This window comes from Lepidothrix coronata, unplaced genomic scaffold, assembly GCF_001604755.1.
Source record: "Lepidothrix coronata isolate B3197 unplaced genomic scaffold, Lepidothrix_coronata-1.0 Scaffold22, whole genome shotgun sequence".
Classification (NCBI taxonomy): domain Eukaryota; kingdom Metazoa; phylum Chordata; class Aves; order Passeriformes; family Pipridae; genus Lepidothrix; species Lepidothrix coronata.
Window position 1 is genome coordinate 1089404 of NW_016690202.1, and position 18142 is coordinate 1107545.

General features: G+C 41.6%; 1 protein-coding gene across 1 annotated transcript in view; it reads right to left on the reverse strand.

The window, feature by feature from the left end:
- Positions 1-14139, reverse strand: part of THBS4 (thrombospondin 4) — a 39735-nt gene extending 25596 nt beyond the window's left edge. Inside the window, exons 1-4 of the mRNA XM_017808221.1 lie at positions 14046-14139; positions 9664-9867; positions 5054-5301; positions 3906-4011 (exon numbers count right to left, since the gene is read on the reverse strand). Of these exons, the coding sequence (XP_017663710.1) occupies positions 3906-4011; positions 5054-5301; positions 9664-9867; positions 14046-14139 (652 nt within the window). The remainder of the gene's footprint in view (positions 1-3905; positions 4012-5053; positions 5302-9663; positions 9868-14045) is intronic.
- Positions 14140-18142: the final 4003 nt, after the last annotated feature.

An 18142-nucleotide genomic window follows, 5' to 3' on the forward strand; every position in this document is an offset into this window, starting at 1 on the left:
GTTTAAAGAGTCAGGAATCACCTATTCGAGAACCTGCCTCTGTTCTAGTCCCAACCTTGCCTTATTTTTATTTGGAGGACAGTGGAAGGACATAATATCATGGAAATTTCAGAATTCCATAGTGGAACCTGGCACACACCTGTTCTTGTTTTACTTGTTAGTTCTTTTTTTTAAACAAAGACTGGTTTAGGCATTATTGATTGAGATTTGCAAAAAATTCTCAAGATTTCAGATGCTTTTTGTTGGCTAGCACCTCAATCAAAATCAGATCTATTCTGCAGTTAAGTTTTGCAGACTGCTGAATGTTAAGGTGGACTAAACAGGTTATACTGTCATGAACTACATGTCCTATTTGCAAATCTAGACAGCAGAGCAGAAACAGATGGTTATTCCTGGTTGGATTTTCTTCTCTTCCACTTAAAACCAATTCCAACAGTAGGCCCCACTTGCAGCAGAATGACCAGTGTTCAGGGATAAGAATTCAGAGATGCCTTTAAAGGAGCTGTCAGCCCAAAATATCTTGCAGGGTGGCTCTTCCCAGGAGGAAGCAAGTTAAGATACCAGCCTCAAGCTGTACAGATAACGGGTCCTACCATGTAGTCTCTCTCATCCACACTCCAGTCACTAAGGCAACTCCCCAGTTCAGCTAGTCCCTAGCTCCATACTCTGAGTCAGTAACAATATGAGTAACAGAATAGCTTTCGTGGTAATAATTAAGTTCAGAGACAGCTCTGAAGTATTACTGTCCAACAGTGAACTGAAGTCCCTTTACATGCTCATTCTCTGTAAGACTGAAGTCATGTCAGGGAGCCACCCTGTCTTTCTCTTGCCAGGACTTCGTAGTACAGAATCATAAAATGGTTTGGTTTGGAAAAGACCTTTAAAGATCATGTAGTCCAATTCCCTGGCCATGTCAGGAACATGTTTCACTTGACCAGACTGCTCAAAGCCCCATCTAGCCTGGCCTTCAACACTTCCTAATGGGGCATCAACAGCTTCTTCGGGCAACCTGTTCAAGTACAGGACCTTGGATTTAGAGCAGGCAACTAGTTTCACTGCACTGCTAATTGGCCCAAGCAGGGCAAATGCACAGACGTGTAACTGCAGGCCACCATGAAATGCCTCAAAGATGCCTCTTCTAGCTTTCTTGGGACCAATACTGGCTCAAGAAACACACTTCCCCCCATCTGGCAAAGTCAGAATCCTGAAGTGTCATTGAAAGAGAACAATATTCGTAGAATCATAGAATGTTCTGAGTTGGAAGGGACCCATAAGAATCATCGGGTCAAACTCCTGGCCCTCCATGGGACAACTCCAAGAATCACATCATGTGCCTGAGAGCATTGTCCAGCTTCTTGAACTCCAGAGGACTGTGGTTACTTGGCCAGAGATCCAGCCATGATTAAAGTATGGATGATGGCTGACAAGAGAACAGTTTCCTGTCAGTCTATAATCCTCCACCAAAGAAGCTGTACATACAAGTTGCATGTGGAATTAGGAAGAGGCAGGTTCTAAGTAAACAGGAGGAGGTATCTCCTCAAACGTGATAACTTTCTTGCCAGGAGACAATCTTGACTGTGCATTCAAAACTGACAGGACAGATACACAGAAGAAAACATATTCAGTACAAAACACAGAGACTTCATCTCTGAGTTGAGAACTGTGAATAAAGTGAACTGCTGGAGAATAGGGGAGTATGCAGAGAAAACCACACTAAAACTCCACTCCCTTACACTCTTGCCCTTGGACCTATATCAACATACTGTCTCTAACAATAGACAGGTTAAAAGAATCTTTGGTCTTGTGCAACATAGCTAATTTTTTTTACACTTTCTCAGGTTCAGGTACCCTACACGAACCAGATAATCCCCGAAGATCCCTTCTGACCTGAATGATTTTGTGATGATTACATGCAGCATAGTAATCTCATCTACCAAACCTAGTGCATCTTACAATCTATTTTCCTTCCCAAACAGGAAGACCCAAATACACGGGTTCAACCTGCATCTGATCATCATATTCTCATCTACACTGCTTAGGTGTCTCAGCCTCACAAACTGAACGTGGAGGGAATGCTGCTGCCAAAGCAATGAGCAATAATCAGGCATACAGTGAAAGCCATGTACAGCTATTCAGGTCCAAGGATTTTCCAATTATAAGAAAGCACACACTTTTACCAAGATACATACGTCTCACACCGCTATACAGCTAAGCATTTGCATTCCAGCTTTTTCTGGCTGAAGGCAAAACTGTGGTTATCTGATATATTGCTCCCATAAAAGGGCATCATGAAGAACACACAAAGTGCAAGGCAGCTGAGCTAATATTGCTGTTGGAACATCTGAACCTTTTCCTTTGGTAAATTTGGTTATGTAAACTTTGAAAGTATTCATGAGAGTTATCTTTTATTATTATTAATGATACTAATTCCACTTGAACGTTATAAGCAGCTGAATTTGAGAGGCTAAGCCATGTGAAGGCAGCCACAAAGAGACAGTATTTGTCTGTATTGCTACCATTTGCATTATTGATTAGTGAGCAAAACGTTACAAATGAGAAAGCAGCTGTAACCTGGAACCTCATTCAGAGAGCTGTGAGATTTTGCAGAAGGAAACAGTGAATTACTCTGCCCTTCTGTGTTCAAATGCCTGTTGATTTAGTGAAAAAGAGAAAGTTGAGGATAAAACTCTAGGTTTTTTCACCTAAGTGTATGCATGCTAAGAAGCAAGAAAATAGAAGTATGTGCAACTGAGTATTTACATATCTAAAAGGTAAACCAGATTTTGTTGTCATTGCACACCACTGATGCCTACATTCATGTGACTTACTCAGAATGCTCTCATATAAAAGTTTTGTATCTTGTCTCTATTCTTATCAAAACCAGCAATACTGCAGGGTATGGGTTTGGCAGGGGGGACAGGAAAGGGTGTGAGAGAAAAGAACCTCTCATGGATCCTATTTCAAACCTTGCTCTCAGTTTTCTCCCCATGGTTGTCACATATTAACATATTGCACACACAGCGTGAACGTCTCCCTCACACCCACAGCAGAAAGGCAGATGGACAGGAACTACAAAGGGTTGCAGATGGGGCAGTCTAGCTCACGTTTTCTGTGTCCAGATGTCAGGAAGCACTCTTGCCTAACACCGGGGATTGCATGCAGCCCCTGGGGACCTGCAGGAATTACAGTAGCCTCAGGTCCTTCTTTTCCTCCTTGTTCCCAGCTCAGTCTCTATAATGCTCAGCACAGGCAGAAAAGGAATTGGTTTTAAATCACATATCCACTCCAGCTGATGACAAAAGCCTCGGCTAACTTGTGGCAGGACTAGTGGCTGCCTTGCAATGGCTCTTCCCACATGGATATACAGATTCTGTAGCTGTAGCACAAACATGTTCTTCAGTGTCCTGTGACCTTCTTTACACCTTGCTCCTCCCTTCTTGGGGACAGTCCAGCGCTCAACAAAAGATGAATAATGGCCATGAGGATAAGTACATGGACAGGTCTTGCTATGCCATCCATCTACCTATTTTCATAAAGCCTGCATGAATGTATCTCATTTAGGACTACTTTATGTCTGCAATTGTCTGCAATTTGAATACTTAAAATATTAAGCTGACACAGACAGATCATCATCACAAAAATTTGCCTTCCAAACTAGGCTAAAAAGCTCTTTAATCACTTCTTCACTAGGACAGCAATTCATTGTTTTATCAATAGCAACAGTGACTGTTTTCTCTTCAAACTGAGGTATTTCTAAAACATTGACAGAAATTATCATGTCTATAATTCAGTCAAATAATTTTTATTACTTGACTATAAAGCTCCACATTTTTAATATTCATCATATTAGCTTCCTTGCACTGGTATCGTAAGGAACAATTTTAACTCCTGGTTGCAGGTCTTACCAGTGTACTGAGGTACAGGCTCAATTTGTTGAAGAAAACAATCCTGCAGGTTCCCCACTTCAGCAAGGGTTCCTCCAGTTACCAGCTTCAGCTCATCTAGTGTATCCTGAGCTCGCAAAAAAAAACACAGCTCACAGTTGGGGTACAACAATGAAAAAAATAGGAAATATCAGACAAAGTAAATTATTTTTTTTTTTTAAGAGAGAGATTCCATTTTCTACGCATGCAGGACTTCTACACTGTTCACTTTAGGGTCATCCGTCATCATCTGAAATGTATGAAATCCCTAATCTTTGCTTTGAAGATTTCCCCATAGCTATGGTTTTATTTTGATTTTTTTTTTTTTAATTCATATGATCTCACATACTAGGAAGTTCACATATTTAGATATCTGTGGCATGTGATTTTTTTTTTTAAAGTGAATCCAAAGCAGTCTTTTTTCCCCTCCTCTCAAACAGGTATACATTCATGTCAGGAACGTGGGGACCTCAGTTATTCTACATACAAAAAAGCTAATTTTCACAAAGGGGGCAGACTGCCTTACATACTTTGGATTAATGATGATCAAAGATGCTATGGGAGTCACTGTTTATCTTGGACTGCTGATAGGGAGATGACAGGAAGCTGTGTCAACTCCTGGTTGGCAGACAGAAGAAGAAAAGCTGTTGTAGTGAAACAGATGAAGACTGCACTCTGGCACCCCGAGAGTATGCCCTTTCTTTTGTCTTTTTAGTCCCTGTGGCTTATTACGAAGAGGAAAGCCCCATACTCAGTCAAGCACTGCTCATACTGAACAGCTGATGAAGATCTGCCCTTACTGTACCAGCTAAGTCTTGCAAAAAGTCCAGTCCCCAAAAAACACCTATACGGAAGTGAAGGATGCACTAATTTTTTGTTTTTCACTTAAAAAGCTAAAAACTGTGTTTAAAACAAATAGCATAATTATTACAGGGTTCACGTAAGCTAAGATTTCACCTGTTCCACACAAGTTATATTTACATTTATTTCACAACTTAATAGTCAAGTATTACTGAAGCACTATTGTACAGAGCTTGGCTGCTGCAAGGGCTGAGATCTGAATTCAGTGATCCAGAGGATTGCTGGTGATCCCTCAAAGTGTTCAGCCTGTTCCCGGTTTTCGTGCTCACCTGTGGTTTCTCCTGGAAAATGCGCAACTCAACTATCGCCAACTTCTGAGACAGCATTGAAAATGGTTTTGGCAGGTCCTCAATGGCACCTACTTGCAGGCAGTCCAGATACAACTCTATTGTGCTCAATCCCTGCTGCAGACCATTCAGCCACAAGATGACAGCATGGGGCTTCCCATCAGCCAGCTGGATGTTGCTAAAGATCACGGAATTCAACCTTCCATTACTCTTCAGATAGCGCAGCACCACTAGGACAAAATATATAGAAGGACTGTCAGAGGGTAACAGACATCCAAGGCTGATCAAGGAAGATCCTGTGGAAATCTGCAATCGCCCTGGTATTTTACCAAATGTCAGCTTTTGTAAATGCATCCCATATGCAGACATAATAATGTAATAATAAATGGGACATCAACTCAGAGCAGCACTACCAGGACTCTTGCATGACACTCTAGTTGTAAAGCATTGCTCCCTGCACAGTGTTTGCCATTTCTTTGTCCTGGCCTCTCTAACTAGCTTAACCAGTGTCACTTTACAGAGCATAATGTGCCAAAATACAAGAGGTAAAGTTACAGCGTGTAGCAGGCAGCCTGCAGTCAGCACTTTGGCATGTATATATCTTAAAGACTTAGAAGTACTCTGTAGCAGAAATGTATAACTAGAAATATAGCAGTCAGTGAAGCCATCTAACAGTGTACCCGAATGCATAATTAAAGAAAGCAAAGGAAGTGTGATCCCAAGCCAATAACCTGTTCTTCTCCGTAACAAATAGTTAGTAAAAACAAATAAAATATCATGCAGGGGTCCTTAGAGAATGGATTTCAGATCCTGTGATGTTCCTCGTATTGAGAAGGTTTTTATACAAAAGCTAACATTTTGTAGGTTTTAGTTTAAACTAGTGGGATTATTCCTAGAACATGACATAGCCAGTCCTTGATGTGGGAATGGGCCTAGATCTGTAGATGGCTTGGTTGAGGTTGTATGGGAGAAGACATGAAAATTTATGTACTTCACACATTCATAGTATGTCAAAAATTCCTACATGCATAGTATGTCTAATATGCAAAATAATGTAATGCAAAGTAATACATACCATAGAGTATAGATTAGTAAAAACAAATAAAATAACAAATAAAATATCATGCAAAAAAGGCATATCCCACCCCTAAAGATGACTAAGCCTCCTCTCAACTCTTTTTAAAAGTATTAGTGAATGCTTTCAAAATCCAATAAAAATTCTCCTTTTATTAAGTAAAACACACTATGAAAGACCACAACAGCAAACCAACAAATACTCTTACAAAAAATATTTGCTGCATAATACTGAAAAACCATCCCTTTCCCAAGGAAATTGGATCAGTAAGCTAGGATCTGCAAGCTAAATCTCTTAGACCAGCTAGCTAGTTCTCTCCACAAAATCTCTCCCTGGCTCTCTGACTGCACATCTGCAAAAATAAGGAACCGAGTGCATCTGGACAGCATATAACTACCCTAAAATATCAGACAGACCCTGTTTCAAAGATCCCACTGATCACCAGCCTGCACATCCCTTATTTCCTGCTGGTAAGAGTTACATGCATGAGGAGTCAAGCTGCACAGCTGCCAGGCATCTAAACAGTTAAGTGCTGGCTCTTGTGAACATCTGTTTCAAGTTCACAGAAGGCTGCTACTGTTGCTTCAAGTGAAAGCTCACAAATGGCCTGACACTAGGTCAACTAAAAATTGTGGATACAGTCGAAGGAAAAGCTCTATCTTCGGAGCTAATAACACCTACTTACCAAAACCATTCCATTTCTATTCATTTAACAAATTATATTCCCATCTCCCCGGTATTAATGCTTTGATGTTGTGACACCTCTGTTTGTTGGTGACCTGAGTTACTGCGCACATGCTCCATACAATTTTTCTAATTGCTCAGTTTAATGATTAAAAAAACCCCAGATTTATACCGGCATGAATGGGGCAGGGTACATCCCCATCTTTAAAATCTATGCTAGTGCTAGAGCCTCAGCACTAGCACTAGCATCTGTGACCAATATCAGATTGTTTTCACTGCTGTCTATGTCAAAACACTGCCAGACCTGAGATTTCCACAAAGGTGCATGAGGTCACCAGTAACTTGCTAAAAGGTAGCATTTCTTGGCAAACTCAAAGATCAGGCAAGACACAGTAGATTTCAGGCATTTTATTTATGTGAATATTATGCATGCTTGGTCATATAAAAGGCAAGATCTTTGGATCTGGGCCCTGCTTTCAGAGTGACCAAACACAACAGTAGCCTAGATAAAGAAAGAGGAGATGGAAGCAGGACCGAGAATAGACCTTGCCAGAATAGTTTCAGGACAAGGAGCAATCAGCCTTGGAAGGAGGACCAACCGTTTTTTCCTCAGCCAAAGCCAAATATCCATCTGTTAAACCAGAGTGGGCTTTTGAAGAGAGATTTTTTTTCTTAGATCACAGTCTCCACCTGTATAAGATTTAACTCATCCACACCCCTGCAGTACATGTTTGCTGCTTGAATGTTTTAGACATTCATCAGAGTGTCACCTGTACTGCTTAAGAAACAGATTTTCAATTAAACCACCACTTCTACTAGGAAGTAGGAGCTGCTTCACAGAATTCGTAAATTACAACACTTCTATGCATTAACTGCTGTTTTCTCCATACAGAAATAATTCAAAAAAGATAAGAAATTCATGGATTTTCCAGAGGCTATTTGCCTCTGGAAAGCATATTGGTCTAGCCAAAACAAGTTGAGCCACTACTCAGTAATTTATACCTGTGCTTTTAAAAACATTTAGGCATTGTAAAGATGTTACTATCAGGTATACAACGACAAAACCAGAACATTGTAAAGGATAACTAAGGCATGCTTTGAGCTCCTTAGATCACATCTGGATGCATAACTGGAAATACCATGCAGAAGAAGTAATGCACTTATGCATTCTTCCAAAACTGTAGGTAATTGGACCATGCGTTTTGCTGAGACGCCAACATTGGCTCATCATTTAAGTGATGATGACCAGTCTTGAGAGGATCATAAACAGCTCCCACACTCCATATTTTCAGCTCACACAACAATCTCCTGGATGCGTTTTAACTTATTGTACGAAGTAGCCATATGGAATCCTTGACACTTTTGGAGAAATCACAAGTGAAAACACTGCCATATGCTTTGCACAAGGTGCTCTAAGGTAATAAGGAGGCAAAGAGATCCATGAAACAGTCCTGCTGTAAAAAGCTTTCCTCTGTTTGGTCAGTCCTTTACATCAGATATGTTACATCTACTCAACACCAGTCACTGACAGGACAAGTTGCTTCACGCTGCCTTTCTATATGCCACTGTTTGTCCTGTCAGAGAAGCTTCTCAAAAACCAATATACCAAAAACAAAACCAAAAGAAGCCACATTACCTTCCATCAGAAAGCTTCTTAAGTGTGTTAAAGTGTATCAATAACCATCAAACATGCAGGTATTTTTGAAAATCAAAAGAAGAGTTTGATATGTTCAAATTCTTACGTTTAGAGACACATTCCTATGCATTCCTATATATTTGTACAACATTTACACACATAATTGTGTGTGAGAGAGGGAGAGAGGGAGTATGTGCTATCTACCATTTATTCAGCAAATAAGTCAGTCAGTGTTAGGAATTGCATGACACTTACTGATAATGCTGTGTGGCCATGTATTACCCACTGTCAACCCACACACAGCTCTTATTCCCTGATCTCAGAAGGATTTTGATAAAACTACCAATGTTTTATCTAACTCCTTCCCTTACAATTGCCAACCAAAAGGTGTACTTTTCTTTAGCATATTGAATAATTTCTCTATGCATATAGTGAAATTTCTCAGTAGTTTCACAGTATATTGGACTCAGTTGCCCAATTACAACACTTGCAGTAGCATATTATCATAGCAGTGGTGAAGCCAGTGGAGCAACAATAATGTACATAATTCAACAATTTTTTGCTGAACCTTAAAACTGGAGTATATCCTAGATCTGGTTTAGTGAAAGCTCTCTATTTCTAAAAATCAGCTGAAGTTTTGACTTTGACTCCCGATTAACGGATTCCAATAGAGAACAAACACTTTAATTCACCCAAAAGATCCCGTAAGTGCTGGGAATGTTTGTCTTTCATAGTCACATCTAACCTCCAGGGTCAGCAGAACAAGAACCTGCCTTTCATATGCATGAGGCAGCATGTGTGTGTGTCCCTCGAATTCCTGCATAATAAGAACCAGTGACTGGCCCAAGGGGAAAAAGGAAAAAAAGAAAAGGAAAAAAAAAAAAACAACCAAAATTGACTCCTTTCTCCATACTCCATGTTTTTTCCTTCTTTCTTAGCATTGCTCAGAGCAAGTACCACAGTCAAGTGGAAATACCAGCTGAATGTCCAGTAAGCTTCCCCTGGCCAGGAGAGAGCAGCACCAAGGAGAAGGAAAGAAATGAGAACAGGAGTAAGAAGGGATGTGAAAGGTGATAGCATGCAACAGGAATGACTCAAGCACAAAGGTTAATCGCACATTTGTCAACATCCATCTGTGACACACCAGTAACTATGGATCCAACACTAGTTTTACCACACATATTCCAAACAACTCACCTTTACTCATCCGTCCCATTACCGTAAATTCAAAATGCTTGCTGTTGTCAGCTGATGAATACAGGCCAAAAACGGTGGCTGTGCTCTTTGGCTGCAGTTTGAAGGTTGAGAGCAAGTACACTTCATTCAGTGTAGGATCCCCAAATGCTTGTTGCAAGAAGTTTGGCACCACTCTTTTGTTGGAATATGGAAGAAGATCAAAAACTGGGAAAAAAAAAAAAAAAAGAAGCAAATTTGAACAGCAATTTAAATATAATAATGAACAAAGAAGAATGTGGTCTGAAGCCACTCACTGGAGACCAAACACTCTTTGCTATTTTCATACGGATGCTTTGACCTACCTAAATTAGTATAAACCAAAAAATTATTAATAGGATGATCAAGTCTAAAGATTATGTAGTTCAATTCCTGGCTCTGGAAGGGATATCTTAAGCAACCTGGTTGCTCTCTGCACATGGCAGTGAGTTTGGACTAGATGGCCTTTAAAGGTCCCTGCCAGCTAAAACTACCCTACGATTCTACCAAAATATCATCTAGAATTTGTTGCGACTGGTACTATTTTAGCAACTTTTATTTTCCAAAGGAATTACTGATAACTTACTAACATAGAAATATCTAGTCTTCAAATTGAGATGCTTAAATATTTTCAGGTAGATCTCTAAAATTCTTCTCTTCTGAGGATGCACTTCAACAGAAACTTTTTAACCTATTTCTGCTTTCATAAATCCAGATGTTTGTATTCATGTATCAATTAGACAAAGGATTCAGCATTAAAATTTTCAGACAGATTTACGGAGTACTTATCCTTTAATGGTATTTACAGGACACCATTTAAAATGCTAAAAAGCCAGATAAGCATTATTATGTTCACAACCTCTTTCTCATTTCACTGACTCTTCAGAAGATATATTATATAAATAAGACTCATCTTTCTCCTCTAGCATAGAAAACAAAGAAATACAGGCCTGACAAAAAAAAAATTACTCTGAAGGCATAGTGAAAGCTGTTTCAAATTTTTATTTCAGTTTTTCCTCAATGCATCAGCAAAGAGTCTGTGGTTATACTTTTACATATGACAGAAATGTCCCTTATGACACTGAAACAACAAACCAGGGTTTTCCTCAATGTTCCTAAATCCATGATGTTTCCAAACTCATTAAACTATTCCATTACATTTCTTGATTACCTCCTGTTTCAACCCACTGCAATTAAAGTAGTATATACGTTATATTCTTGCAAAGTCTGGTAAATGAATATGCACAAGTGTCATTTAAATATAAGGGCATACTTAGCCATTGTATGCCACTGCCACTCCATACGCCTGTCATGACTGGGCCATATTTTTCTCCCACACCAGCACAATACCATAGAGCTGCTACCAGAGAAGAGCCACAACACCAGGGAGATGGCAAAGGCACACGACAGCACATTGTGCCTTACCTTGAGTCAAGTTTGTGGTTGTACTACTAAGTTTAGTTTCCTAGGCTGAAAAAAATAGTGGACCAGTGCAGGTGAGTCTTGTCTACACAGCATGACCTCAAAGCTGTCATCATCTACTGAAGTGATGAGGCCATCCTACTGATCCAGAGTTTCCACACAATACAAGCAGGAAAAGACTGAAGAGCACTTGGAGGACAATCCCATGGGCACACAGACCTACCCACAGACCTGTGGGAAACCCTGTTCACTTAGAGCATGGGTTTGTGAGGCTTCCATTGCTCATTCTGGAGCATCCATTCATCTAGACACTAATGTTATTCCCAAAAAGACAAAAATGGAGATTTTTCCCTTTATCTCATGAAGCCATTGAAATACAAACCACCACTGAAGTCTATACTTGTGAGTCCAAGGATCTCGTGACTCTCATGAGTTTTCAGAACACAACACAAAAAATGTAAGGCACTTGATTTGCATGCACTAGTAATACTGTTGTCAAACAAGTAAGAAACACATCTTAGAGGATGGACCTCGTCAAAAGACTTCTCTTTCATTCAGTTCACATTTACAGCATCCCAGGACAACTACTGCTCCAGTAACCCAGACAGCAGATGCAAAAGGCTGGATACTTCATCACATTTACTGCAGGGAGAGCAAACCAAGCGCCCACCCACTCAAGAGACTGAAATGCATCTTTTTTTGAAGAGAGATTTTTTTCAGATCACAGCCTCTACCTGTATAAGACTTAATTCATCCAAGCCCCTGCAGTAAAATGCCATAAAAATGCTTTTTACAACAGCATTTTACAAGTCATAGCCATTCAAAAAATACAGCTGTGTTTTTCTGCCAGAGCAATGAAATACAATACTTAAACCTTTGAGAGCATGGAATATAGCTATACATTATGTCCAGTTCTTCTACGTCTATTGGCTGAATTAATATAAATTCTTGTGATACTAATTAATGTATACAAGGGTTAAGCACTTAAAAATGTTATAAAAGTAATGACTAAATATTGGGAAACATCTGTCTAATGTTATGGAAAATATTTATTGAAATTTTTGAAATTTGCATATTTAAATGAATACTCGAACTGGTTTGGTAGTTGCATTCTACAAAGTACATTTCCTCAGCCATGTTATCAAACCCTTTCTTGGGATACCTTCACAATCTACGGTATGTAGATGCAGTATGTAACCAGATCCATCTAAGCATAGCTTACACACATGCTAGCAAATGTGGCTAGTGGAAGAGCAATGGCATTATGAAAATTTATTTTACATCCTTAGAGAACTGGCAGAGAGACAACTCTTAGGCGTTAGGGAGACAATTGCTTGTTTGGAAAGAACGGGTAAAAAAGATCCACGTGGATTTCAGATTTCATTTTTTGTAGAATCTCTTCCTTCGTCTCCCTGGAAAGGCAGACTTGAGAGCAAATAGATAGAAAAGGACTGCTGAAGCTGAAAGACATAAGCAGCTGGTTTCAATTCATGCGGTGAGAGTGATGCCGCACCACGCCTCTGAGTACAAGCTTGCATTCTCACCAGGCTAAACTGAGGCCACTTGTGAGACAGACCAGGAATTCTCTCCCCCACCTTCTTTCTGTGGTTTTTAGAAGGGGGCTCCTCACCTTCCTATGAAAATGCTAACAAGACATGACCTACACCATGAGACAGTAGCAAAACACTCTTTGGAGATCTGCCCCAAAACATCAAGGCTAGCTCTTTAGGTGAAAACTAAAAGACATGATGAGAAGCCCTAGGAGGACGAAGCATGGAGGACTGAATTTAGTGGCACAGGAGAGGATGGAGCTCAAACTAAAACACCCCTTCTTTCCCTTAACTGTGTTGCCACGTCACACCAGCTTTTTGAGAACATCCAAGTTAGTTCTCCAGTCACAGCTAGCATAATAACTGCAGACATAAACACTGCTTCACTGCTGTTCAGCACTTTTCAAGGTAATTAATGACGGCTTAGACACCTGGAGTGAAAACCTAACACACACACACACACACACACACCCCGCAATAGTTTCTGACCAGCTTCAAGAAGTTGAAAACATCACATGCTGAGTGGGGTTTTTCATTGGCTACTGCCTCTAACAAGTTAAAAAACTGCCTTTTTTTTTTTTTAATATGGCAATATCCAACTTCTCAATGCAACAATTTTCTGAAATGTTTTTTACATCATAAAGGACTTTAACAGGCTTTTTGGAAATGCAGCTGAATTTGACTGGCTGTCTTTTAGATCTGCGTAAGTAAGGAACAAACGATTAAAGTCTCAAACATCGTTTGGTAAGGCAAACGAAAGTGTTAAAAACGCAGAGAGAACCAGGAGCAGCTTAAGGCTCCGGGAGTGGCACTAAGTTACACTACCCGCTGTTCTCAGTAGCCGAGCTGGTTCCAGTCACAGGCTGCACAATTGGAGAGCGATACTACCCATTTTACTCAAGCTCTAGAATACAGCGGCTCCTGACCTACTGTGTGCATAATATTGCCACAGCAATGCTGGGTTTAGAAGTATCACTTTTTCTATGCACTTTACTAAGTAGTGGAGTTTTCCCGGCGAGTTTTCACGGCTTAGCAATTCACTTCTCATTCATGAGAACCTGCAACGGAAAAAGCGCTCTTCAGACGCTCCACACGCCTACCAGCACCCCTAGAAAAACACTTTTTTGCTGACTACAGGGGAGCGGCTGCAACGCGACCTCCTCCAGTCACCACCGCCAGTCGCGCGGGACACAGCACGGCGGGGCGACGCCGGGACGACTCCTAGAGCGCGCCCCGCGCCCCGACGGCTCCGGCTTCTCTCGCACCTGTAGAGGTGTTCCCCTTCCCTACCAGCCAGGGCTCCCGTCAGAGGGCAGAGGACGGGACGCTGCAAGCATTCTCGAATGGAAGAGGGGAAAGGAGATCTCGCCGCAGCCGGGGGAACGGACCCCTTACCTCGCGGGGCGGGCGCAGCGGCGCGGCTTGAGCAGAGCTGCAGGGCGAGCGGCAGCAGCAGCAGCAGCAGCGCGGCGCCGCGCTCGCACCCCATGGCGGCCGCGGGCCGGGCAGGGCGGCGAGGAGGGCGCGCTGCTCCGCGCCGGGGCCGCCGTTTAACGGGGCGGACCCGGGGCCGGGCACGGACGGCGCCAGGCGAAGGACCATTGGCCGGGGCTACCCCGGGAGGCGGGCGGGGGCCGCGGCGGGGATGACCGAGAGCTGGGATGGACCATGCGGTAGCGCGCCGTCGGGGGCCGAGCCGGGAACAACCGGCATCGGTGGGGGTGGCGGAGCTTGGACACAGCCGGAGACCCTGTCGATGGCCCCCAAAATCAACACCTGTTGGGGACCGTGGCTGGAGTCTGCCCTTGGAGGAGTCCTGGAAATTGAAATGTGTTTAATCGCTTTGAATTCATAGCATCACAGAATGATTTAAGTTGGAAAAGACCTTTAAGATCATCAATCCCAACTGTTAATAAGCATCTGTGCTTACTACCAGTCACATGAAGGTGGCCCCAGAAGTGATTTGGGTGTTCTTTGAGAGCCAGTAAGAGCTCTGTCCGTTCAGGAGGGACAGCAAGTCCAGCACTGATGTGAGCAGCCCATTTGGGAAGCACCAGCCTGGTGAGGGATGTAGGAGAGCTCTAGAAGCATGAAGATAATGCAGCCTTATTCATCCGGTCCCGCTGAGTGCAGGACACTTAACTTTGAGGCTGGCACTTCCAACAATGTAGCCATCATTATATTTTAAAACTTCTTTTACTTCTTTTTCTATGTTCCTCTATGTTTCTATGTGACCACACCTTTATGTGTCTTCTGCCAATAATACAGCCATTGTCTTTGCAAAATCTTCTTGCAAGTTTCTCTGCCTGTTCAGCAGATCAGGTGTTGAGTCTCAACTGTTAGGGGGTTCTGTGTATATTAGAACAGATTCTCTCTCATGCATATGCTAAATCAAAACAAATGAGAATGCTCTGGTGTGTAGACTTGGTCTTGGTAGGAATTTAAACACACTACTTTTCCTAACTGAAGAATGGCACTAAAAGGGGTCATGCAGATTGCAGACTGGAGCAAACTGGGTTTCTAGAAGACTGTGACTAGCAAAGTGAGTTATCTGCTCCTCTATTTCATTTAAGGAGCTTAGGAGCATTGGCAGTGCTCAAACTGACTAGATTGACATCACTGATGAAGCTTGTTTGTCTTATCAAACCCCCAAACCAAATAATGTAACCAAAGTCAATTTTAAAAACCCCCAACCTTCTTCTTTCAACTACCACAATTTTCAGCATTGTGTGTGCCCTCAGGATGTCATCATCCCATTGTTTGTCCTCTACTTCAAAAAGTCTAGCTTCTGCAATGCTGATGTTAAGAAAGCACAGATAAAAGGGAAGAGCTAGTGAGAAACACCAGCACAGGTAAAAGGGAGCTAGTGAGAAATACCAGCACATGGTGGGCTTCCCAACCTGCTGCACAGCCCTCTGTCCTGTACCTCCCTTTGTGCCTCAGCCCTGTGGATGAACCTGTCACATCAGAAACTCAGGAAGCCATGGTTGGTCTCCTCGCAGCTTGCTATTCACATGCAATTGGAAAAGTTGGAGCTGTCTGGTATTATTTACATCATAAAAAGTAGGGCAACAATAGAAGGGAAATTTTATGTTAAGTGAGCAAAGTAGTGTTGATTAATATTGTGTCACATCAGGATTGGTGCATACAGCTAATGAGCACCACAGAGAACAGCCCCCAGGGGGCTCATTGTATGTGAGGCAAGACACAGCATGCTGCAGGGCTGGGACTGCCGAGCGTGCTGTGCAGCGTCTGCTGGAGCAGCTGTGCCACTGCACAGAGCACAGCTGTGGGCTGCTCTCCAGCACAGGCACAGTGAGATTTTCAAATACCTTTGGCTGGCCTATATTTATATGCCCTCCAACTGTCCTCCCCACATGGTATATACCCTATAACACACCCTGCTTCTTAGCTTATCCATGTAGCAGTGTTGACCCAATCCTTCAGTTGTTCATTTCTTCCTCTGCCCGTCACCAGGCAGAAGGGTGCTCACCACATCCACTGTGTCCCAGCATGGTGCTATTCCTTCTCCTCACCCCACTGCTCTTCTAAATATATCTCTACAAAACAAGAAACGCCTCGGCTTCACCCCCACTATCCTTGCCCCTGCAGTGGAGGTAACAGGAGGACATGGTGGTGTCAAAGGGCTGGCCAGGAGCTGCACAGGGGAGTGAAAAAAACAGAGCATCAAGTGCAGAGTGCTGTGGAACCAGGAGAAAGAGGGAGGCTGGAAGGGGGAGAGCAGGAGGCAAGGACATGGGACAAAACAAGGAAGGACTTACAGTGCCACAAGCTCCCTAGAAAGAAGTTTTAGTCCAGAACTTGTCCCCAACTTAAAGGATGGAGACAGCACAGATCCTACAGAGGCTAATACATGGATCTAGAGCAGCACTGATGTTGCTGTACTGTTTATTATGCAAAAGTCCTTCATCAACATAAAGCGTAAGGGGAACACTATCAATAATTTGCAGCCATTTATTATGTACTTTAATTGAGTTTATCAAAACATTTGAAATGTCTTCTTGAAAGATTTCCTTATCTGAAAAAAATATTTATTAGGTAATTATAACTTATCATATCTCACTTCTGATTTAACTACAGAGGAGTCTCTTGCACTGGTGCTGATCAACTCTACGGGAGGAGGATTTTGTTTGTAGCATTATACATTTGTTAGTGCTAGATCTGTGAGAGCCATGTTCTGTTCTTGCTCTGCAGCTGCTTATTCCTTGAGCTTACTCACAAAGAATGCACAAGGAAGCATCATGTTCACAAACAGACCATGAGGCACAATGCAATATGACAGAAGGGAACCAGTTCACAACGTACAAAACCAGAAGTTTAAGTCCATGTTTAGGAGAATTTACTCAGTACATAAATGTCACTGTAATTTTCTCAGTTTTCATTTCTATGCTGAGTTTTATTCGTGGAGTATGTTACAGACTGAAGGGGATTTTGTGCTCAAGCATAGCCTTCTTTAAGGGATTTTACAAAACAGAATGTTTATCTGCTGTCTGGAAGGGGCTATTTGACCTTCTAATCAACATTTTCAATAAAAACAATGGAATACTAGCAATTGCCTTTTCACTCTTGTGTATCCTCTGAAGTACAAACTCCGGCTTAATTTACTGGAGGTTAATATCCTGAATAAGAATCAAGAATCAAAATATGATTAATGGACATTTTGTTTACAAGAAACTTTCATAATTCCAGTCACATTTGGTAAGGAAGTTATAAATATATGACTAATTTTTCATATGGAATCTGACAGAAAACTTCAAACATTAAAATGTTTGACCTGCTTACTTTACATAAGTCAATAAGATTTTAAGCATACAGAATACAGAGAAGCTGCAGACATTACAGATTGCACTTTACAGAAGAGTCTGTAACTTGTTCAAATTCCAAGTAATGGGGTAGGGGAAATAAAATAGAATCCCTGCTGCTTAATTCACCTTTCATGTTTTGTTCCTAATATGCATCATGAGACTCACTGTTTTGATGGAATTATATGGATGATTAAAAATCAGGATTTGTGGGCATTTAAGATATAGAAGTCTTAATGCAAGTGAAATATCAGCTCTAAACCACATACTTCCATATTTATCTCAACACTTATGGGTTTGATCTTGCCTCATTTTCAGAAGAAAAACTGTAGGTTTCAAAGGCTACAAGTTTCAAAGACAGGTTTAAAAGACTTTTTGCTTTTTCCGAAACACAAATTGAAGCTCCACTTTTTCAAGTCAAGTCATATATCCATCCTCAATGCACCTATTTACTTTTCATTTACAGTAATAGGAATTCCACTTAGGCAACCAAGAGGAAAAAGTTCCTGACATGGGGGAGGGAAGATGCAGATTGCCTTTTTTTTCATCTTTGCTCTGGAACCCACAAAGCCACAGAGATAAATTGGGCCTAAAGGCAATGCAAAGCTTACTTCCCTACTTACCTCCTAAGCCTTCCTTAAGAAGAGCCATAAGGTGGCTCATAGAATC